This window comes from Panthera tigris, chromosome D4, assembly GCF_018350195.1.
Source record: "Panthera tigris isolate Pti1 chromosome D4, P.tigris_Pti1_mat1.1, whole genome shotgun sequence".
NCBI classification, from domain to species: domain Eukaryota; kingdom Metazoa; phylum Chordata; class Mammalia; order Carnivora; family Felidae; genus Panthera; species Panthera tigris.
In genome coordinates this window covers 831,819-855,569 of record NC_056672.1, presented here as the reverse complement: position 1 = coordinate 855,569, position 23,751 = coordinate 831,819, and the positions used below count along the sequence as shown (strand labels likewise).

Here is a 23,751-nt window from a genome sequence, read left to right as displayed (position 1 = left end):
CTTGCCAGCTCGCCCGCACACCCCGCTGCCCGCCGGCTGGGCCGCGTCATCCCTGTCTCCCAGGCCGCCGAACCTCTACTCTCGGCCAGGCCGGTCCCGGGCGCCGAGGAGCCGCCGGCTCCTCCCGCTTGCCTCACTTCCGGCGCCCGGGGCGGAAACCTCCTTTCCTGTTCTAAAATCCGCGCTCCGGAAGTGAGTCATGTGCCAGCATCCAAGATGGCCTCCTGCCTATCCACCGTAGTGGTCAATGGAGGGGAAGCGGGCGTAAACCCGGAAGTTGCCCGGCTTGGCCATGGCAGCCACCGTGGGCGTGGCTTCCGGCGACTATGAGCCTGGAAGTCGGGGCCGCGGGGTCGAGGGGAGGCCGTGGCTGACAGGCGCTCCTCCCCCCGACGGCGGCGGCTGCTGCCCAGGCGGACCGGCGGTTTCCAGCTCGCGGCCGCGTGAGGCGCCAGGGCCGCACCGGGGGATGGACGAGGGGAAGATGGACGAGAATGAATGGGGGTACCACGGGGAAGGCAACAAGAGCCTGGTGGTGGCCCACGCGCAGGTGAGCGGCGGAAGGTCGGCGCGGTCCCGGGCCATCGCGCCGCCCTGGGGTAGTTCCGCATCTCCCCAGCAGCAATCCCCTACCCAGGGTCGGGTCCACGACCCTCTGGCACCCCCTCCCCCGCCCCGGGTAATTCCGCGTCCCCCTAGCAACACTCCCCCTCCCCCCGTCGGATCCGGATCCTTGACACCCCCCCACCCCCACCCCAGGGTCGGGCCCAAGATCCCCTAGTACCCCCTACCCCTCCCTGGGTAGTTCTGCATCTCTTCAGCAACACTCCCCACCCCCAGGGTCGGGTCCACGACCCCCCTGGCGCCCCCTTCGTTGCCCCGGGTAGTTCCGCGTACCCCCAGCAACACTCCCCACTCCCCCAGGGTTCGGGTCCACGACCCCCTGGGGCCCCCTCCTCCGCCCTGGGTAGTTCCGCGTCCCCCCAGCAACACTGCAACCCCCGTCCTGCTCGGTGCGTTTCTCGCCCCCAGCGCTCCCCTCCCCCTTCCCCCCCCCCCCCCAGGTCAGTGCCACGTCCTCGTAGCACCTCTCGCCCCAGCCCCAGGCGGTGCCACCTCCGACTGCCCAGCCGCGGGGGTAGCGGGAGCCGGGATGGGAGTCCCCGCAGCTCTAGAGGTTGAAGAAGGCAAGTGCCCGGGATGGTGCTCTCCCCCAGCACGGAGGGAGTTTATCCTTCAAGACGCAGGGAATTGCCCCGCCGCTGCTGCCGCCAATAATAATGGAGTATTGCCCACAGGTTCTTCTCCAAAATCTTCTAGGATTTAAAGGGGTTGTTTTTCTTAATTCGGTGAGGGCTTTCAGAAAGTCCAATAAGGACTCCCAAGAAGGTGAATCCAGGAAGAGAAGCTTGTGGATTTGTGTGAAGCCCCAGATCTCCCTGACGTTCTGCTGATACAACCAGGCTGGAATGTGGTGGGCAGGGGAGGGGCCCTAGGTGTTGCGCCGGGCGCCAGGCGCCAGGCGGGGGCGGGGGCCGGGCCCGGGCTGGTGGGTGGGGGAGGTGTTAAGAGCTTGGGAATTGGAGTCACGCAGAGCTGGGCACAGTCCCAGTTCTACCGCTGCCTGGCCCAGACTGCCTTTCTGCATTTGGAGAGCGGAACTAGTAACAAAACCCCTGTCGTGGGGTTGGTACAGGATGAGGTGAGCAGGAGCTGGGCGAGTCATGCCTGGCAAGTGAAAACTGTCATTCCCTTTGGACTGGGGGTAGAGCCCTGACCCAGTCCAGCAGCTCCTACAGGCTGGTGCGGGCTTTGGGGGTTGCCTGCTCAGTTGTTTCTGCGCTGGGTGTGCTGGGTCAGCTGTAGGGCAAGCTGTGGCCACGCAGGTGGCCCCTGTTCTGCCTTTGCATTTTGTCACCCCTGGCACAGCGAGGGGAGCAGAAGAACCGAGACTGCAGGCTTTGCTCAAGATCTTCGATGAATGGGGGTGAGGCCTAACCCAAAGCTGTTCTTTGTGGGGTCCGCTGGGCCCCTGGTGGTTCCTGGGTGGGTGAAGCCTGGATATTCCCACACAAGTCTCTTTTGTTGTCAGGTTATTGTAGTGACCCCTGAATCATTTCACAGAACAAACACCCGTCTTCCAATTCCTTAGTGGGACGAGTCGTGTATCTTCATGTTATGTAAGGCTAAGGCTTCGTTTAGAGTGGGGCTAAGGGACCGAGTTTCAGAAGGTGTGTCAGGTGAAGGAGCAAGTTCTGGATCTGGAGTAAAAGTACATCAGGCCGGGAGATCGCTGGCCTCCGAGGACTACCCTGCAGGGTAGCTGGGCCCCTCCCTCACCGCATAGCTCTGGCTCTTAGGGCTTGTGTTTCTGTTTCCTTTCCCTTTTCAACTCAGTCACCAGGCTACCCTGGACCTGTGCTTTTCACGCTTTATCTATTTTTTTATTTTAAAGTTTATTTATTTTGAGAGTGAGTGCGCCTGGGGAGGGGTGGGGGGAGGTGGCCGGCAGGATAAGGGAGAGAGTCCCAAGCCGGCTCGCTGTCAGTGCAGAGCCAGTCTTGGGGCTCGAACTCATAAACTTCATGGTCATGACCTAAGCTGAAACCAAGAGTTGGATGCTTAACTGACAGAGCTGCCCAGGAGCCCCCCCCCCCCCCCCCCCCCGCCTGCTTTATTTTAAATCTAAATTTGTTCTGTGCTCATTTCTGCTCGCTTGGTGTTCCTCAGTTATCACCACAAGTGGTCTTGTGGGAGAACGTCGTTTCGGCCAAGTGAGGGTTCTGACTGCCTCTTGGATGTGGGGAGGCCTTTGTGCTTGGCCTGGGAAGGAGGACAGAGCCCTGCTGTGCCCTAGGAGAGGGTGCATGTGCTGTGAGGGTGAACATGTGTTCCTGCTCCCCAGACTCCACCTTGTTCATCCCAAGGGAGAGGGCGGCCTTGCTGGGGCTCTCCCAGGTGGGGAGAGCCTTCTCTCCCTCCTTCTCTGGAGAGCGTCGTCGACGTGCAGAGCTGTAAGTCCTCAGCAAGTGGCAAGGCCGTCTTCCCTCTGCAGCATCAGGACACATGGCGCCTTCAGGTGGCCAGTTCCAAGGCCCGTGGGGTGACAGCCTACCAGGCTGGGAGGGCTGGGGGAGTGTGGCACTCGTAGACTGTGGCCTGGGCGTGGAGGAGGAGTGTGGGCCGCCGGGGGGCGGTGGCACCGGGACACGCTTGGGCTGGGCCGCAGGAGACCTGAGGGTAGGCCAGCTCCAGACAGGGCGCCCTCAGCTTCCCCATCACTCCTCCCACGCCACAGCGGGCCAGGTGCCCGCTGTCTGCCCCCTCCGCCTGGTGCTCAGCGCCCCCGGGTCCAGCTGTGCGGTGGCCACCCGGGCGTGGAAACCCCCCCACCGCCAGCCGCTCCAAGGGTGCGGACTGCCCGGTGGGACTCCAGGCACCCACCCTACGGGCGGGGTGCTGGGCAAGGGCGGCTCCCCGGTGGGCGTGCACTTTACTGCTGTAGCCCAGGGACGCCGTCATTGTCCCAGTGGCTGCGCTTCTGCTCGCGGGGAGCTGTGGTGAAGCCTGTAGCTGCTTTCCTGCGTGCTGCCGGGATTTCTGTCCGCACTCACTGTCCTGACCTCGTCAGGGGCTTTGGCTCTGCGCTGTCCCGGGTGGGTCGCTGAGAGTCTGGTTCGTCACTCCTCTCTGGAGTGTCTCCGGTGGTGGGAGTGAGCTGCCCTCCAGGTCCCTCGCCTTGGGGTCATCACACTCAGCTGTGGGAATGTGTTCCTCCGTGGACAGAGGTGATGCCAGAGACCTGCCAGCGAGGGTCTCCTACGGAAGTACGAGGGAAGCGCTCGTTTCTGCCTCCTGAGGTGTCCCGGCCTTTCTGAGACCAGACGGTGGTGGATCCTCTGTCTCTGTGATAGTTTTGAGGTCCTGGGCGTCTGTCCGGGTCCATCCGGGTCCTGAGGATGTGAGGTCCCAGCAGTCAGGGCATCTGATTGTCTTCTCGCCTCATGTTCAGGGTTTCTGGTTTGTGTGTCACCCTTCCTAATGGGGAGTGTGCAGGCAGGTGAGAGTTGTTCTGGTTTTCTGTCTTTCTCTCTTCCTCTTTCTCTCTCTCTCTCTCTCTTTTGAATGGGACACATTCCCAAGTCCCGGGCCACTCCCCTGTCATTTTCTGCTGAATCCAGTTCAAAGAGTCTGAAGTTTTTGCCTCTAGTATTTTTTTTTTTTAACAAGTAACATTATTTGGAATTTTAATGGTATCTGTTCAGGTTGACGTTCGGCCAGGTGAGGCCTCGTCAGAGAGCCCTGCGTGGGGCCTTGTCTGTGGTTATTCCCAAGGTCACCTGCAGTCAGATGGTTAGGATTTGTCATTTCCAAATGGTATTCCCTTTGGTGGTTGCCAGCCCCGACCTTGGTGAGCTGCGCTCTGCCTGGGGGGCACGGGTGTGTGTGGTCTAGGCCTGGTCTCCCCCCGGGGGCCTGGTGGCTTCCCGCCCATGCCTGTGCCCGCTTCCTCCTCCTAGTCAGGACAGCAGCTGCCCTGCTGAGCAGGAAGGTTTCTGTGTCACCTGCAGAAGGGTCAGTCTGTAGTACGGGGTCATGCTGGCTGTGTGTGTTTGCACACCTGCTCCGTGCTCATGTGGCCTTGGAGGGTCCGGGGCCTTGAAGGCCACCCACGGACTTGCTAGCGCTTCTGTGTGACACCCTCACTGTGTGTCCCGTGCAGCTGGGGTTTGCCTTACCAGTCCTCCGCTTCTCTTCGGGCTGTCGGCCTTTGCATCTTCACAGAGGTCACCTGAGCACCCCTTCCATCGCAGCCCCCCAGGTGTGCCCCCAGGTGTCAGCTGGGCTCACACCTCCGCCACCACATCAGTGCTGTGGCATCTGTGGGTCCAGAAGAGGCAGCCCAAGCCTGGCAGGGAAAGCGTCCTGCCCGGTGCAGGCCCCTTCTGTCCCCGTGTGTCCTTCCCGTCTGGCCTCCCCGTGGCATCCTGGTTCCCCTCGGTGACGTGTCTCGGTGCCATCCACTCTGCGAGGCTGTCAGCCCAGCACCTGTCCTGGCTCTCATCCCCTCGGCACCCTGGGGGCTGGGGATGTCACCAGCAGCGGCAGCTGGGGCGGCCCCCCGAAGGGCAAGTCTTCCCGTTGTGGTGTTTCTTGCTCCTTCCCTTAGAAGTTGTCTGCTCTTCTTGGCCTGTCCTGGGCCACCTCCTCTCCCCGGTGGAAGACCCGGCCTGGGCCCGTCCTTGGTGTCACCTGCCTTGATCCCACCTGCAGCCTCCCTCCCTCGGGCCTCACGAGGGCAGCTGTCCCTCGTGGTGCGTTGTTTTTTGTGGTCTTTGATTCTTATCCGATACCAGTTACTGCCCCATAAAATACAGAATACCGGAGGGAAGAAGGTGAAAAACATCCAGAATTTTCCCACTCAGAAAATAATTTTTGTTAACCACTTTGGTGTACTTCCTTCCATGATGTGCTTTTACCGGTTGAAGAGTCCTTTGTGTCTGTCTCGTTTCCTGCTTTCTCACTCAACTTTACGGCACAAATACGTGGAAAACCTTCACCCTGCGCTCGAGGCTGTAGGCCCCTTGGGCAGCCAGAGTCCCCGCACCTGTGCTGGGCTGGCCGTCCAGCGTTGGGATGGCCGAGATGGGTTCTCAGGGCCCCAGGCGTGTCTCCCAGGCCGTTTGCTCCGCCCCACCTGGGGCCTTCGAAGCAGCCAGTATTTGTCCTCCGTTTGTGACAAGTGGTGGCCTTCACTTTGGGCTTTGAGGTGGTTGAGTGTGCGTGTGTCACTCCTCTGTTTGTTGGCTTGATTTTCAGCTTGCGAAGATCCTGGACTCTCAACGTGGTGTCCTCAAGGATGTGAATGGTGTGGCCCTCGGCTCCGCAGCCCGTCCCTTTCTCTCCTTTTTCCCGGTGCTTGGTCCTTGACGTTAAGACATTGTCCACTTGTTGCTCCCTGGAGACACTGTCACCAGTGTTGAGTCCTTCTGGACTTTTTCATACAAGCTGAGTGTGCATATACTTTGTTTAAAAACTTTTATTTTGTGGGGCTCCTGGGTGGCTCAGTTGGTTAAGTGTCCGACTCCTGATCTCGGCCCAGGTCATGATCCCAGGGTTGTGGGATTGAGTCCCGTGTCGGACTCCTTCCAGAGCTTGGAACCCGCTTGGGATTCTTTCTCTCCCTCCCTCTGGCCTTCCCCCGCAGGTGCATGTGCGTGCCTTGTCTCTTTCTCTCTCAAAGAATAAGTAAATCATAATAAAATATTTTATAAACTTTCAAAAATGAAGGGTAGCAATCCTCTAGAAAAGTGCTTCAGTCGTCGGTGTGTATGTAGCTACATATCACAAAGCACATGGACCCGTAATCCCATGACCAGCCCCTACTGGAATGTTTTTCAGGAACAGTCCCACCCGCCTGAGGCACGTTCACCAGATCTTGGTCTTACTCGCTTCTGAACTTGACACGGGTGGAACGGTACCCATACATCCCCTCTTACCCGTGTTTGTTTACACAGACGTGTACGAACATGTTTATAAAACTGGGTTCCTTTATAAGGCCTGTCCTGTAACCTTTCCCGTTTCCGAGTGGGTGGTGGCCGCACGTGTGTCTGTGAGCAGGGACCTCCGTCTCCCATAGACTGCAGCACCTCGTCCCACCGTCTGGAAGGCCTCCTGCTGTGTTTAGCCTCGTCACTGTTGTTGGCCGGGTGGGTCGTTTCCCTTTTATTTGGAACTATACGTCATCCTTTCGCACGCAGTAGCTAGAATCTTCTCTGCACCCTAGTTACTTTTATAAGATTAATTCCTGGGGGTGAGCTGGCTGGCCCGGGGGAGCCAGGTTTTCTTGCCTGCCCTGTGACCCAGTGCCGGCTCCCTTCCTGCCTCCCCGGGGGCACGGGGCCTCCAGCCCCTTCCCCACAGCCATCCCCCGACCCCAGGCTTCGGGTGGGCACTGACCAAACTTTGTTTTATTTCCGATAGCGTTGTGTGGTGCTGCGTTTCCTGAAGTTTCCTCCAAACAGGAAGAAGGTAAGATTGGTGGGTTTGCCACCCAGTCGTTAAAACAGTTCATTAAGAAAACACTGAATTTTTTTTCTGACGTGGAAGTATTAGTGCTAACTGTAGAAATCTAAATGTGACACAGGCTCTCGGTGCAGAAAGTGGGGGTGTCCCCAGTTCCCTCACGGCCAGCGTCTTGACCTGCCCGGGTCACCATGGGTGCCCTGGGAGGGCCCTGGGTGCTGAGCTGGGACACCCAGGGCCAGGGCTCGGCTTTGCCACTCCGCTGGCTGCATCTCCCCATCTTTGGGAGTGTAGCCACGAAAGCGGAGTTGGTGATGCCCGCAGGCAGCGTGACAAGTCACGACAGGCCATTCAGGTGGAGCGCCAGGTTTCCGTTCGCCGAGTCATCTGGGCCGAGGGAAGCTGGTGCTGCTCTGTCGCCTGCCCGCCGCCCCCAGTAGCAGCGAGTGTCCCCCTCCAGCGGGGGAGCAGCTGTGCCTGTCGGGGGATCCCGTCCACGCGGGTGGCGGGGGGAGCGGGAGCGCAGAGTCCGTGCTCGTCTGGGGCAGGAAGAGTCCGGGGAGGTGGGGTGGACGGCTGTGGAAGTGAGGTTGGCCTCGCAGAAGAGAAGGGGACCGAGGGGGAGAGCCGGGGCTGCCCGGGGCCTAGGGACGGCGTGGTCTGTGTGGAGGAAGGCGGCCCCAGGCAGGAGGGCGTTTTCCTGCCTCCGCTGCTGCAAGCAGAACACATGGTGGTCTGTTCCTGTGGGATCCAAGCAGATCTGAGTGGAAGCTAGAACGTTCTCCAGGCAGCCTCCTCCCCCGCCCGCCACCCCTGAGGCGCCCGAAGCTTGTGGAAAGGCCAGCATTCTCTGGATGCCTCCCTCCGCTTTCCCCGCTCAGACTCACCGAGGCAGCGTCTCTGAAGGCAACAGTTTGCCTTTATTTTCTGAGCGGTACGACGTGGCACCAGTCACGTTAGGGTGGAGAGCTGTGCGTGACAGTCCTGACAAGAAGAGCTTTCTGTCGGGAGCTCTGTGGCTGCAGCTGTAGGGTGCCACCCCGAGGGCCCGCGGCTCTTTGTCGCGTGTGGTCCGCTGCAGGCCGTGGCAGCTCCGTCCAGAAGCTTCCCAGAGCCCCGGCCGCCTCCCGGCCCCCTGCCAGGACCCTGCCGTCCACCTCGGACTTGCTGCCTTGGGTCGGAAACCTGTTCTCCCCCAAACCTCACAGCCTGCGGGCGCGTCACGAGCCTCTGGCTGGGGAGGACGTACTTACTCTATCTACATTTAGATGCCGAGGACCGAAATGTAAACACCCGGTGATTTTTGGCCGTGACAGATTTTCAAAGTTGTGTTCCTCAGAGGGCGCACCTGGGCCGCTGGTGGGATCCACAGGGGTCCCGGGTGGGAGGAGGGCGAGGGACAGACGTGGTTCTTGGGTGGATGGTGTGGAGTCTGTGGGGCTGTGGGACGGGAGCTCTGGGGGGTCCGGTGGTCACCGGCGAGGCTCGCCTTCCTCCTGAGCCAGGGCGCCTGGCGTGTGCGTGGTGCTGTTTGCTCCCTCGGAGGCCCCGGTCATTGAGGCTCCCCTGTGCTTGTCCATTACAGGCCTCAGAAGAGATATTTCAGCACCTACAGAACATAGTGGACTTCAGCAAAAATGTCATGAAAGAGTTTTTGGGGGAGAACTACGTCCACTGTGGGGTAAGTGACTTTCACGTACACGGTCACGAAGTCTGCGTTCACACGCTCTGTGTCCGTAACACCAGCTTCTCAAGTGTAGTCTGGACCTTTGTGCTTCCGGACAGCCCTGTGGTCTGCTTTCCCAGTGCTTTTCTTCTGTGCTGTGTGTGAGCACAGAGCAGGTAGTGTTCCCATCTTCTAGACGACCAGCCTGAGGTTCAGAGAGACCGCGTGAGGTCCCCATTTGCTGGGACCCCTGGTCCCTGCCACCCTGCTGTCACGGGGGGCTCCAGCTTGGTGAGGGTCTCGAGAGAGATCCAGAAGCATCGCTGAGCCCTCTGCTGCTGGTGGTCCCTCAAGTGAGTTGGGGAGGAGTGGGGCCCCCACGCTGGGGATGTGTGTGACCTGCCTCTTGGGAAAGCCTGGCTGAGGCCCGTGTGGCATGATGGCCTCCCACTGCCCTTGGGTGGTCTGTGTTGCTGGCTCTTGCTGCTGCTTCTTGCCAAGGGGTGCCTGTTACAGACGAAGTCATGTTGGGACACGCAGGAGGGGGCACTGAGGCAGCCACGGCGGCCCTGCGTCCTGGCGGCCCTCAGCAGGTGGCGTCCGTCCCCTGCCTGGGGGCGGCCATCCTCACGTATCACGGGCTTCTCGGAGAGCAGGGCCCTGAACCGACAGGAGCCCTGTGGTTCGGAGCTGAGAGTGCGGCCTCTGTTTGCAAATACTGTGGCTTGAGCTCATCCTGAGAAGCCGGCACCGAGGAGGTAGAGGGGAAGCTGAAGTGTAAGGGTTGCCTGACCGAGTAGACTTAAGGCACAACGTCCTCTAAGTGGGTCCCCTGACAGCTTGGGACGTGTTGTCGGTGCTGCTGGGGGTCCGTCAGGGCTGTGGACCCCCTTCCAGGCTGACGCCACCGCGGAGCCGGCTGCTGGCTGGGGGCCTCAGCACCTCCTGATGTGGGCTCACTGAAGGGCTCTGAGTGTTGCTCTGACCTGGCCCTGGCTTCCCAGGCTCATGATCTGAGAGATGACCTGTCCTTTTCACAGCTTCCTGCTGGCCTCCAGGGGCGTCCCCGGGCAGCGTGGGGCCACAAAGGGGCAAGAGGTCCCGGGGCTGGGACCGCCCCTGCTGAGGTCCCCGGCTGTCCAGTTGAATTGTGAAAGCCTGAAGCCCGTGGCTGTGAGAGCCCTGCGTCTGTGAGCGGCCTGGACGGTCTCTGAGTGAACGTGGGTGTGCTGACTGCCAGCTTTCTTCTTGAGGACGGGGCATTTCTCTGTCCTGCAGCTCTTGGGGGAGCTCTGGACGTTTTCTCCCAGGCAGGGTCAGCAGTGAGGGCGGTGGCAGCTCAGGGTCCCAGCCGACAGCGGCCTGGTAGGTAGGAACAGCATCGGGGCTCACGCGGTGCTCTGTCTCCCCGTTTGCTTCTGTCTGCACACAGTGGACGGGCCTTTGGGAGAGTGTGAGCCCACAGGGTCACATCCTGGGAGCATCCATCCCGCTTGCATACCTCCTCTGCCTGGAGACCCTGCCAGAGTGAGACACAGCCTGCTTTTTCTCCCTTGGAGCTGGGGTCCGCACAGGACGGGCTGCATGAGGCCACCGTCAGGCGACACCAGCGTGTGTGTAGATAGGCCCACTGACACCGGTCTCCGGTGTGTGTGTGTGTGTGTGGGCGGGACCACTGACACCAGTCACTGGCGTGGGTACGTGGGACTGCTGACTCCGGTCATCAGCCTGCGTGTGGACAGGGGCTGGTCTGGGGACTGGTCTGGGCCTGTCTCCACAGGAGCTGGAGGTTGGGAAACAGGGACGAGGCTGTTCCCCTTGTGCCTTCAGGGGTTTGCGTCCTCGGTACCATGGATGGTTGAGATGCTGATGGAATTTAAAGTGTTGTCTTGCTTTTGTGGGCCTGGTCTTCCCAAAGTGAGTGCCACTAGGGCGGCCTCAACTTGCATTTGAACGTGATGTGATGGAAGCATTGGCCACATGGTTAGTGAGGGGATGCTGTTCTCCTGGGGAAGCTTCTGGAAGACTGGACAAGTTGCTTCTCTGCCAGCCGCCTTCCCCACCCTGCCTCTTCCTCTTTGTCCATCCCTGCAGCCGTCCCTGCATTCCTTCGAGGGCAGAAGCCCATCAACGGGGAACCTGGCGTGGCCACGTCTTCCAACTTAGACTTCCGGGAGAGGAATTGTGTGGTCTTAACCGCAGTTCTTCTTAAGTTAGTGCTTTGTGCAGGTGCTGGCCACCTGCCATCCATCTGTCCGTCCGTCAGGCAGGATGACGTGGTTCACGCTGATCCAGGAGTTTGAATCAAGGGTTGGTAAAATGTAGCCAAGAGTTCAGGGTGCCCAAGATAGAGTTCGTTATAAAATTGGGGCTTCAAAGTTGTGTAAAGAAATGTAGTTCCACGTGGGGGCCTGGACTGCTACATCTGCTGTTCCCCGCGCTCCCCTGGCTGTTCCCCGAGCTCCCGGGGGCTCCGATGGCTTCTCCCAGCGGGTGAGCACACCCCCCTCGGTTCCCGGTCACGGTGGCCGGGGTGGCTCGCCCACTGTGGAAGCTAGTGCTCTGAGGCTGGCCTGTCGCGTCTCTTTCATCTGGTCGTGTCCTTTAAATAATAGAGCAGCTTTTATTCCTGAATCTGCATACTGAATGGTTTTTCAATGTGATAAAGTGTTCGTAGCATGAGATGTGCCATTTTAACTGTTTTTGAGCGTGTGCGGTTCTGCGGCACTAGGTCCATTCCCACTGTCGTGCGGTGCACTGAGTATGTTGTATTTGTTCTCACAGGAGGTGGTTCAGCTGCCTTTAGATTTCGTGAAACAGCTTTGTTTAAAGATACAGTCTGAAAGACCAGGTAAGCGTTCCGGCTTCTACATTTTGTTGGTAACTTAAATATTCCATTTGAGAAGAGTTTGACCTGTGACTTGTGTCGGGTAGATGTTGTTTTCAGCAGCTCTGTTGCCAGAAACGCCACCCTCGGGTAGGAGTCCTACGAGCTCATGAAGACGATTCTGGGCACCAGACGCTCGGTGGTCGCAGACAGTGTGCGACCCGGGAAGCGCACCTGGGAGAAGAGGAGCGGGAGGAAGAGGAGGGACTCCAGGCAGGGAGGGTGGCTGCAGGGCCCGTGGGAGGGCCTGCTCCCGGCCGCTAGAATCCACGTGCCCGCTTATTCCCTGCGGGAAGCGCACAGACGTGCGTCTCCGTGGGCGACGGCCTCTCCCCGCGGCCTCCCGCGCCTTCCCGCGCCTTCCCGCTCTTGCTCGCGGTGGTGGCGACAGTAGCCCCGTCAGAGCTCTTCCTTCCAGGCAGAGACCAGGGGTGACGTCCCCGGTGTTGAGGCCGGTCCTGCCCCCTCCTGGAACAAGCGGTTCAGGTGTGCCGGAGGCCCGCCTCCCATCCTGGGGTTAGGAAAGAGAAAGCAGACGCGGAGGTTGTGCGCGGGAGCCCCTGCTTTGGGGCGCTGTGAAGAGCAGGACCCCAGTGTGGAAAGGGCTGCCGAGGGGAAGCCGCCCCAGAGCCAGGACTGGGTTTTGGCTGCTCTCCTTTATTTTTTTATTCTCTTACTTTTTTTGAGAGAGAGAGAGAGAGAGAGACGGCGCAAGTGAGTGGGGGGGGGGGGGGGGGGGGGAGAGAAGTGGGGCTCCACCAGGGCTCGTGTTCACCTGATGCAGGGCTCGAACTCATGAACCGTGAGTTCATGCCTGAGCCGAAGTCAGGTGCTTAACGACTGAGTCGCGCAGGCGCCCTCGGCTGCTCTCCTTTAGGCAAGGGTGGTCTGACGCTTGCCCTAAGGCTCTACGTCATCATTTTAATTACCAATTAAACTGGTCCTACCAGACAGTCCTAAGTACTGGTCCTCGTCGTAAGGGCGACTTGAAACTGGCCTCCTGATGTGAACAGAGGAAAGCTGACGCCCCCTGGGGTCCGGAGGCGTGTGGTGCGGTTGGCGCTGAGGAAGTGGGGGTGTTGGAGGGCCCCGAAGGACTGGTCGTGCAAGGAAGGGGGAGTCGCAGAGATGGGGTGGTCCCCAAGACCACCCCTACCTCTGAGGATGCTTGCACCTTCGGGGTCCCCAGGACAACCCCGGGTCCGATGATTCGCCAGAAGGACCTGGAGCTCCCTGTTGTCCTCATGGCTACGGCTTCACGCACTGAGGGACTCGTCACACCCAGACGGCCATCTGAGAGACCCAGAGCGAACTCCCAGGCGTCCTGCTTGTGCGACTTGGGTGCACAGTGCCCGTTTCTCCTGGCAACAAGGTGTGACCACGCACCGGAGGAGTGGCACCAGCCTAGAGGTGGAGTCCCAGATAAGCACGGGCACTCCTCAGGCAGGATGGCATGAAGCTTCGAGGGCCTCCCAGGAGTCCGAGGCCAAGGCCTCTCTCGGGCAGGGCCGGCCCCTCCTCCCAGGAGTCCACCGAGTCGCTATGGGCTGTCTCCTCTATTCTGTGCCGATCCTCCGGTCTTTTCCCGGCTCTGTCTTTCAGAATCCCGCTGTGACAAGGACCTGGACACCCTCAGTGGCTACGCGTTGTGCCTTCCCAATTTAGCCCGACTTCAGACTTACCGTTTTGTTGAGCACCGGCCGATTCTGTGTGTAGAGATCAAGGTGAACTTTTATCCAGGGGAGCTGGTCGGGGAGGGGAGGGAACAGGGGTCCAGGTTGTAAATGTGCGGGCCGCCTGCCTGGGGCGTGCTTTGCGACAGAAGCTCCTGAGGTCACCCCCCCCGGGCCTCGTGGCCTCTTCCCAACCCCCAACTCCGTGCATTCGGCTTGCGTCCCGCTCCTGACGTCTGTCACCTGTGCCTTGCTGCTCCGGTTCTCCCCGCTGGCCAGGCCTTCAGATGTGGGCCCGTGCCTGCTGCTGGGACATGGAGGCAGCCGGGGGCAGGCCCTGGCCGGTGGCCACCAGAAGGAAGAGGCGCAGAAGCCTGCGTGACTTTCAGAGCCCTGGTCTGTGCGCCCAGCAGAGGGCCGTGACCCCTGGAGAAGGGCCAGGCCCTGGCTTCATCTCTGCTGCCCAGTGTGCCCACGTGTCCCTAGGGAAGCCTCCCGGGTGTCCCAGGCCATCGTTTTATCTCCTTCCTCTGAACCTCTGTGGCGGGGCCTTTGGGCTCACCCTGGCTGCTCTGCTTGTCCCTTCAGAGGGTGAGCATCCCGGGGTCTCAGATGACAGCCAGCCTTCTGAGCCCCGACACTGAGTCCTGACAGTCCTGCCCTGGAACTGTGGTTTTGAAAGGCAGCCAGTGTTGCAGCAGATGTCCTGGGAGCTTCCCAGTTGTCCGAGGGGCTTCCCGTTCGCTCCGTCTTGTCCGAGGGAGCAAGGGTTCCGCTGTTAGGAGCTGGGTGGGAGCTGGGGCGGAGGGAGCGAGGGTTCTGCTGGGTGGGAGCCGGGGCAGACCCGTTCCTCCAGGCATTGCTGTCACCTCGTGTCACGGTGTGTTATACTTTGTCCGTCTGGTCAGCGATTGAGGCACCTCTGGCCTCCCCAGTGAGGGTTCTGGCCTCGGATTCTGTGGCGGCAGAGCTGTTGATGTGATGAGGGAGGTGTCTGCTCCCCACGGGGCCGTGGACAATAGCGACTCTGGGGGATGTGATACCTGATTCTCCCGGGCATCACCCTCCATTATCTTGTCCCCTGAAAGGTATGTGATTTGTCCCTAAACAGTTTTTTCTTCCTTACTTGTTTATTTTGCAGCCAAAATGTGGGTTTATTCCTTTCTCCGGTGACGTTACGCACGAGGTGAAGCACAAAGTGTGCCGTTACTGCATGCACCAGCACCTCAAGGTGAGAAGCGCGGCCGGCCCACGGCCTCTGTGCACAGAGCCTCGGGTGGGGGCGCTGGCCCCATGGTGGGACCCCCCCGGAGTCACCCGATGAGTGAAAAAACAGATACTTCTGATCTGATTTACTTTTTCTTTTGCAAGTAGTTCATGTTCGCTTTGTTTCAAATCGAGGTATAGCTCACATATCTTCAGTTCACCCACGTGAAGTGTATAGTTCGGTGGGTTTTAGTAAGTTCGCATGATGGTGCTGCCGTCATTATTCGAATTCCAGAATAATTTCATGAGCTCACAGAGAATCGTGTCCCCGTTAGCAGTGACTCCCTAAGGCCCCTGTCCCGCCATCCCCCGGCCAACACCTGCCCTTGTGGACGTGCCCTGGACATTTCCTGTAGATGGAATCCCATACCCGGTGGCCTCCCGTGACTGGCTTCTTCCCCTGAGTGTCACGGTTTTGAGGTTCGTCCACATTGTGGCGCGGTTGAACGCTGTTCCGCTGTCTGGGGATGCCTCGTTTATCATTCGTCTCCTGATGGTCATGTGGGTTGTTTCTGCCCTTCGGCTGCTGTGAACGTGCGTGTGCATGTCCGTGTTTGAGTCACGGCTTTCAGTTCTTCTGGGTTGAATTGCTGGGTCTGAGAGAAATTTCTGGAGCAAACGTTTCGAGCATACGTCGAGCTATTTCCCATGGCTCTCACACTATTTTGTATTCCCACCAGCAACATCTGAAGGTTCCAGTTTCTCCACATCCTCAGCACATCTTCAGTGCTTGCTTGTGATTGTAGGAAGTCCTCGGGGTACGAAGCGGTGCCTCACTGTGGTTTCCCCTGCGTCTCCCTAATGGCTAGTGATGTTGCACATCTTTTACGTGCTTGTTGGCCATTTGTATGTCTTCTTTTGAGATCCGTTGGTTCAAGTCCTTTGCCCATTTTTGAATCAGGTTAATTTTTGTTGTTGAGTTTTAGGGGTTCTGCATATATTTTGGATATTAATTTTTTTATCAGATATGTGATCAGCAAGTATCTTTTCCCATTCTGTCGGTTGTCTTTACACTCTGTTGATAACATCCTCTGATGTACAAAAATTTTTGATTTCACTAAAGTATATGTTGTTTTCTCTTTGTTGCCTGTGCTTTTGGTGTCATAGTCAAATCATTGTCTAATTCCAGGTCGCGAAGCTTTTGCTCTAAGGTTTTGATCGATTTTATGTTAATTTTTATACATGGAGTGAGGTAAGCGTCCAGTTTTCTTTTGCATTTAATTCCAGTTTTCCCAGCACCATTTGTTGAAAGGACTGCCCTTTTTCCACTGAATGGTCTTGGCTTCCTTATTGAAGATCTTTTGGCTGTAAATGTGGTGGTTTAGTTCTGGGCTCTCTGTTTTGTTCCAGTGGCTTATATGTCTGTCCTTCTGCCACTATCACACTTTTTTTTTTCTCTAGCTTTGTAGTCAGTTTTCTTAAGTTCTTTTTCTTTTAAGTGCCGCTAAAGATTTTATTTTTGTTTTTAGTTTTTATTTTTTATATATAATTTATTGTCAAATTGGTTTCCATACAACAACCAGTGCTCATCCCAAGAGGTGCCCTCCTCAATGCCCATCACCCACTTTCCTCTCTCCCCCACCCCTCATCAACCCTCAGTTTGTTCTCAGTATTTAAGAGTCTGTTACGGTTTGCCTCCTTCCCTCTCTGTAACTTTTTCTCCCCTTCCCCTCCCCCCCGGTCTTCTGTTAAGTTTCTCAGGATCCACATATGAGTGAAAACATATGGTATCTGTCTTTCTCTGCCTGACTTATTTCACGTAGCATAACACTCTCCAGTTCCATCCACATTGCTACAAAAGGCCAGATTTCATTCTTTCTCATTGCCAAGTAGTATTCCGTTGTGTATATAAACCACGATTTCTTTATCCGTTCATCCGTTGATGGACATTTCGGCTCTTTCCATAATTTGGCTATTGTTGAAAGTGCTGCTATAAACATTGGGGTACAAGTGCCCCTGTGCATCAGCACTTCTGTATCCTTTGGGTAAATTCCTAGCAGTGCTATTGCTGGGTCATAGGGTAGATCTATTTTTAATTTTTTGAGGAAACTCCAACTGTTTTCCAGAGTGGCTGCACCAGTTTGCATTCCCACCAACAGTGCAAGAGGGTTCCCGTTTCTCCACTGTAGTCAGTTTTAAAATCAGGAAGTCCAAGGCCTCCAGCTTTGTTCTTCTCTTTCAAGATTTTTGGCTTTTTGGGACTCCTTAGAGTCGCATCTGAATTTGAGGATTGGATTTTTCATTTCTGCAAAAAAAGACTATTGGAATTTTGACAGAAATTGCAGGAACCTGTAGATCACTTGGGGCAGTGCAACATTCAGACTTACAGTCCGCAAACACAGGTTGTCTTTCCACTTACTTAGGTCTTTCAGAATTTCTTCCAGCAATGTTTTGTAGCTTTCAGCGTGCAAGTCTTTTACCACTTTGGTTAAATTTACTTCTAGATATTCTTTTAGGATGTTGTTAAGTACGGTCGTAAATGGAATTGCTTCTTTAATTTCATTTTCAGATTGTCTATTGCTGGTGTATAGAAGCACAACTAATCTTTGTATGTTGATCTTGTACCCAGCAACTTTGCTGAGTGTCTTTCTTACAGATTCTTTAGAATTTTCTATGTATAGGATCTTGCCATCTGTGAAGAGAGGGTTTTTTTTCTCCAATTTAGATGCCTTTAGCTTCTTACTTTCCTCAAATAAACCAGCTGGGAGTTTCTGTAGGGATTCTATTGAATTGCAGATCAATTTGGGAGGTATCGCCACCTTGATTTAACAGTATTAATGTTCTATGAACACGGGATGTTTTTCCATTTGGTTAGGTCTTTAATTTCGTGCAGTGATACTTCATAGTTTTCAGCGTGTAAGCCTTATACTTGTTTTGTTAAATTTATTCCTAAGTGTTTTATTATTTTGGATGCTGTTGTAAATGTTTTTTTTTTTTTAAATTTCATTTTCAGGTTGTTTATTGCATAGAAATATAATTGGTTTTTTAAATATATATATATTTTGAATTGTAGTAGGATACACATAAAATTTACCATCTTAATCATTAAGGTACGTTGTTGTGCGACCGTCACCACCGTCGTCTCCAGAACTTTTTCATCTTCCCAAACTGAAACTCTGTCCTCATTAAATCACTCACACTTCTTCCTTTCCTCAGCTCCCAGTAGCTGTCGTCCTAGTTTCTGTCTCTGAATTTCACTGCTGTGGCTACTTCGTGAAAGTGGAATCATATACAGTATTTGTTCTTTCGTGACTGACTCATTTCACTTAGGTCCTCAAGGTTCATCCATGTTGTGAAATATGTCGGAATTTCCTTCCCTTTTAAGGCTGAATAATAGTCCCTTGAATGTATATGGCACATCTTTAATCTATTCCTCTAGTGACACACACTGGGTTGCTTCTGCCTTTTGGCTCTTGTGAACAGTGCTCCTGTGAACGTGGGTGTGCAAATCTCTCTTGGAGATTCTGCTTTCAATTCTTTTGAGGGTGTATCCAGAAGTAGAATTTTTGGTCATGTGGTGGTTCCGGTTGTAATTACACGGAACCACCACGCTGCTGTCTACAGCGGCTGTGCAATTTTCCATTCCTACCACGGTACCTAAGAGTTCCACTTTCCCCGCACACTCACTAACACTTTTTGTCTGTGTTTCATAGTAGCCATTCTAATGGGCGTGAGGGGAGAAATGCAGTTGTTTTTTTGTATATTGATACCTTATCCTGTCACCCTTGATGAACTTGTTTATTTGCTCTGGTTTTTTGTTTTTTGTTTTTTTTTTGGTGGTAGTGGTGGTGGTTTCTCAGGGTTTTCTGTATGTGTGATTAGATCATCTGCAAATAAGGATAGTTTTACTTCATTCTTTGCAATCTGGGTGCTCTTTGATTTTCTTCCCTAATTGCTCAGGTTAGAATTTGCAGTACAATTTTATGTAGAAACAAGAGTGGACATCCTTATCTTGTTCCTGATCTTAGGCAGAAGCTTTCAGTTTTTCACTACTGAGTGTGATGTTCTCTGTGCGTTGGCCATAGGTGATCTTTTTGAGTTTTTTTGCCCCCCCTTTTTTTTGTGAATCATGAAAGAATGTTAGATTTTGCCCTGTGTCAACTGAGAAGACCAGAAAGTGTGCTATTCTTTCTGTTAATGTGGTCTCTTATGGTTGCGTATGCTGAACCGTCCTTGTATTTCTGGGATAAATCTCACTTCATTATAGGTGTATGATTCCTTTAATATGCTGCTAAATTAGGTTAGTTTTTGTTGAGGATTTTTTCTTAAGAGATAATTGGCCTGAAGTATTCTTTTCTGGTGATGTTTTGTCTGGTTTTGGTAGGGTGATAACTGGCTTCATAGAATGAGTTAGGAAGTGTTTCCTTCTCTTTACTCTTTAGTTTTTGGTAAGAGTTTCAGTATTGGTGTTGATTCTTTAATCATTTGGTTAGAATTCACTAGTGAAGCCATCTGGTTCTGGGTTTTCCTTTGTCAGAAGATTTTTGGTTGCTGATTTAGTGCCACTCTTACTATTCTGTTTAGATTCTCTTTCTTCCTGACTCAATTTTGGTGTGGTGTGTTTCTAAGAATTTGTGCATTTCATCTGATTTGTTCATAGTATTCTTCTAAAATTCTTTTTTTATTTCTGCAAGGTTAAGTAACATCCTTTCTTTTATTTCTGTTTGTAGTCATTTTTCTTGATCCGGCGAAAGGATTATAGTAATTGTTGATCTTTTCAGAGAAACAACTTTTGGTTTTGTTCACTTTCTTCATTTTTCTCCCTGTTCTCCATTTCATCTGTCTCTGCTCTCATCTTTACTATTTCCTTCCTTCTGTCTGCATTGGATTTAGGTTGGCCTTATTTTTCTAGTTTGCGTAGAAAATTAGGTTATTGATTTGGGATTTTTCTTCTTTTTCATATAGGTGTTTACAAGTATAAATTTCCACGTAAGCACTGCTCTCTGCCTCCCATAAATTTTGGTATGTTGCATTTTCATTCTATCTCAATTTTCTGGTTTTCCTGTTGATTTCTTCTTTGACTGATTGATGATTAGGAATGTGTTTAGATTTCTTGTATTTGTGAATTTCTCAATTTTTTTTTTTTTTTTTTGCTATTGATTTCTAATTTTATTCCACCAAGTCTGGAGAACATTTGCATGACTTCATGTCTCCCTGGGAATGTTCCATGTTTGCTTGATGAGAATGTGTATTCTGCTGTCGTTGGGTAGAGTGTCCTATAGATGTTTGTGAGGTCTAGTTGGTTTATAGTGTGGTTCAAGTCTTCTGTTTTGTTGTTAATTTTCTGTCTTGTCACTCGTTACTTGAACACCTTAAGCTGAACAGTCTAGCTCAGTTAATACCAGTTAATCTCACTGGTGTACGAAGGCTCTGCTCCTCCTGGCTTTGTTGGCTTCCCCCTTACAAGTTAGTCTTTGTACATAGCGTGCTTGTTACTGCAGATTCCTGACGATTGCCTCCTACCGATTGCCTCCTACCGTGTGGCGGACATTCTTTCAAGGAGATGGGATAAAAAAGTTACAAACAAATTCATGGTCTTCTCTGTTTACCTGCCTGTGTAGTTCCTTTACTGGTGCTCTTTATTTCTTCATGTGGATTCAAGTTACTGTTTAGTGCCCTTTCATTTCAGCCTGAAGGGTTCCCTTTAGTATTTCTCGTAGGGCAGGTTAGCTAACAACAATTTTTTTTTTTCAGTTCTTGTTTGCCTGGCAGTGTCGGAATTGCTCCTTCATTCCAAAGGATAGTTTAATAGATGAAGAGCTCTTGGTTGACGGTCTTTCGGCACTAAGATTTTCTTGAATGCCTGCAACCAAGCAGTCTTTGCCGAGGGGCTCCGCACGCACGCAGGGACCGCCATCACCACTCAGCATGGCAGTTGCAGCTGTACTCAGCCTTCAGTTCCTCAGAGCCTTAGATCAACAGAAAGCGAGGGCCTTTGAAGGTCTTTCTAGAGCCTGCGCATGGCCTTCTAGAGCCCTGTGTACATCTCACTATTCAGCTTTTCCATTTTAGCATTAGGCTAAGCCTGATTGTTTGCCATGACTGTTACCACTCTCTCAGGTAGCTGTGCAGTGAAACCGTGCTTCACAAATGCCCCTGGGAGGACGCCCCTTCTGCACCTGCTCGGCTCTGAGGTAATGAAGATGGGAGTCCCAGAGATGGGTCATATAACGACCATTCTTTGGGCATGAGGCTTTGGAGAAACTCCTGCCCCGTTCAGCTCCCCTGGTGGCTGCCAGACTTCCTTTTCACCAGGATTGGGGTTGTTGGTTTTTAGGGTTTCCTTGGAGCTGGAGAGAGGGTTGGGAATAGAGCACTAAAAATGCCACAAAGCTGGGGCGCCTAGGTGGCTCAGTCGGTTAGGTGCCGACTTCGGCTCAGGTCATGATCTCACAGTCTGTGAGTTCGAGCCCCGCGTCAGGCTCTGTGCTGACAGCTCAGAGCCTGGAGCCTGCTTTGGATTCTGTGTCTCCCTCTCTGTCTGCTCCTCCCCCACTCGCACTCTGTCTCTGTCTGTCAAAAATAAACATTGAAAAAAAAGTTAAAAAAAATGCCACAAAGCTCAGTGTTCTTAGATTTGGCCATTTTTTCTTGAATAAACGCTCCCTAGATTGTTGCAAGCCTTTGGTTAATTTTCATAGTTCTGAAAGTTTTGATTCTGACAGTTTTTGCCAGTTTTCTCATTGCCCTTATGGAGGAGAGAATTTCCAGAGGTCTTCACCACCACCATTTTTGCTGACTCACCCCATCTTTTCTTTGTGTTGTTACAACTTTCTAGTCTCTTAGGGAAAAGAAGGTATGTGAGCCACTCCCTTTGGGAGATGGTGTTCATTGTCACCGTTCATTTTTAAGAGCTATTTTTTTCTTTGTTCATTTAACTGATACGGTAGGAACTGTAGTAATTAGGTCACCCGATTTCCCGGAGGTAACCCACGTTGTTAGTTTGCACATCCTTCCACACTTGTGCCAACACCAATGTACGTACTATCCTGGGGGCCTGAGATGATGCCTTCCCCACCCGTGTTCTAGCATGTGCTCACTCACATGTGTACGTGTGTACTTCATAAAGCAAATATGGGGTCTCAGCACATGCAGTCGCTCTGCCTTTTTCTCTTCATCCTGGAGATTTATTTGTTGTGTATCCTTCAAGGCTTTTCCAGTGCGTGTCTGGATATTACCTGTGGATGCACTTCTTTTTCTTTTCTTTTTTTCTTTTTAAGTAAAGTAACATCACTTCCACTCACCTGAATTGCTTTTTTCCTTGAATAAATGTTGGTGATTTTTACCTTTACCTCTTCTGTTAGCTGGATGTCATTTACTCATTCCTTCACGTATCAAGTGGCTTTCTGTGTGCTGGCCCGTGAGAGCGGATGCACTGCAAAGTTGTTTCCAGACCTCGCTGTTACAGTTAGGCTGCACTGAACGTCCCCGACCTGGTGACATTCATAGGTTTGCCAAAGTCCGGGGATACCCACATTTAAAATTTGACGGAAACCAGCGACTTGACTTTCAAAAGGTTGTGCCGATTTGTCCTTTCCCCAACAACGTGAAGTTGCTTGTTAGCCATACCCTCCTCTTCCTGAATATTACAAGTTTAAAGATTTGTTCATCCGATGGCCAGAATTGAGCCCGACCGTTTTGTGAGACTGGTTTGTCGTTTTGGAAAGGTGCTTGCTGCCAGCTGCCCTGCTCCCACGGAGGGCTGGGGTTTCCTGGGGTTGGAGCCAGGCCCCGCCCCCACTAGTGCCGGCGGGCACCTGGAGGTGGTGACCTTCAGCACCCTTGTGCTCACCTCAGCTCTCCCGTCAGTCGCTGACACCGCTTGGCGCTTTCTTAACAGGTGGCAACCGGGAAGTGGAAGCAGATAAGTAAATACTGCCCCCTCGATCTCTACTCAGGGTAAGAGAACACTTCTCCTTTGTCCCTATGTCACCTTCCATGGGGGTGGTGGTGGGGTGTGTTCTGTGAGGGGTGGGGTGGGGTGGGCAGGGGGGGGGCGTTCTCTGCGGCGGTGGGGGCGGGGGGCTGGGCAGGGCTCCCGGTTCTTGTCCGGGGTCAGAGTTGCCTCCTCGAGGGGGTGACCTTTGGGAGGAGATGGCTGGGGAGATGTTGCCACCAGGAAGGGCTAGAGAGTGGGGTGGGCACGGGGGGCAGTGATGGGGAGCCTCCCTGAGGAAGGCTGGGGGAATGTGGCTCCTGGACCCACAGAGCCTGAGGCTTCTGGCAGCCGCTCCCAGGCCCATGCCCCAAGTCAGGGCCCCTGAGCCACAGGCGGCTTGCAGTCCTGTCAGTAGTGTCTTCTCGTCGTAGGAATAAACAGAGAATGCACTTTGCTTTGAAGAGCTTGTTACAGGAAGCTCAGAACAACTTAAAGATATTTAAGGTAAGAGTAGCTTCTGTTTCCAGGCACTTGAGCACTGGGGCCAGTGGGAGTCCAAACTGGGTTGAGTGAACCCGTGGCGCATCGCCTCTGTGACCTTGCAGGTGAGGGTGTCTGGGCTGGGGCTGCCGTGGCAAAGTCCTGCGGTCCTTTTTCCGAGCCTCGTTCCACAGGTGTGGCATCCTGTGACCCCTGGAGTGTGAGACATTAGCTCCTCGAGCACTGGGCGGCCTTGGGCCCAATTCTGGTTCCTGGATGAGGATGGCCCTGACTCCGTTGGGCTGTGTCCCTGGGGTACCTCTGTGCATCTCTGATGGGGTGGCCACACCTGTGCTTTTGCTCGTGGATCATTCAGGGAACTTCTAATTCCCAGATCTTGTCAGTCGGTGAGTTCTCAAAGTCCTGTGGCTCATCACCCCGCATCCTGGCTGGGTGGGGGAAGGTTTCTGCACACGGAGCCCTCGCCATCAGCACGGGCACGGCCATTTGCAGGCTCCCTGAGGCCCCAGGGTCGCCTGCTGGCGGGAGTCGGGGCCTCCGTGGAGGGGGTGGGAGCAGGACTGGCCCAGATCTGGAGGAGAGCTCAGTGTGGCCTGTGTTGGAAATGTGCCCCCTCGGGTCCTCCTTGTCATCTCCCTTCCTCCTCATCCTGCCCCCAGCCCTGGGGATGTCCTCATTGGTGGTATGCGTGTGCGAGAGTCCAGGGGGGTCCAGGCTCGCGAGCACTGGATGTGTGTGGAGAAGCAGGGCTGTCGTATGTGGGCGGCCTTGTGCCCTCTGTGTCCCGCTCCACGTGGATGGTGCTGCTCTGTGCACTGGATGCCCCTCAGCGGGCTTGGGCGGGCGGGGAGCC

The 23,751-nt window shown here is 54.2% G+C and overlaps 1 protein-coding gene across 1 annotated transcript in view; it reads left to right on the top strand.

The window, feature by feature from the left end:
• Positions 1-338: 338 nt before the first annotated feature.
• IPPK (inositol-pentakisphosphate 2-kinase) overlaps positions 339-23,751 on the top strand; it is a 48,396-nt gene continuing 24,983 nt past the window's right edge. Inside the window, exons 1-8 of the mRNA XM_042963592.1 lie at positions 339-550; positions 6,985-7,032; positions 8,612-8,707; positions 11,477-11,543; positions 13,182-13,303; positions 14,394-14,483; positions 22,359-22,417; positions 22,829-22,901. Of these exons, the coding sequence (XP_042819526.1) occupies positions 470-550; positions 6,985-7,032; positions 8,612-8,707; positions 11,477-11,543; positions 13,182-13,303; positions 14,394-14,483; positions 22,359-22,417; positions 22,829-22,901 (636 nt within the window). The 5' untranslated portion in view covers positions 339-469. The remainder of the gene's footprint in view (positions 551-6,984; positions 7,033-8,611; positions 8,708-11,476; positions 11,544-13,181; positions 13,304-14,393; positions 14,484-22,358; positions 22,418-22,828; positions 22,902-23,751) is intronic.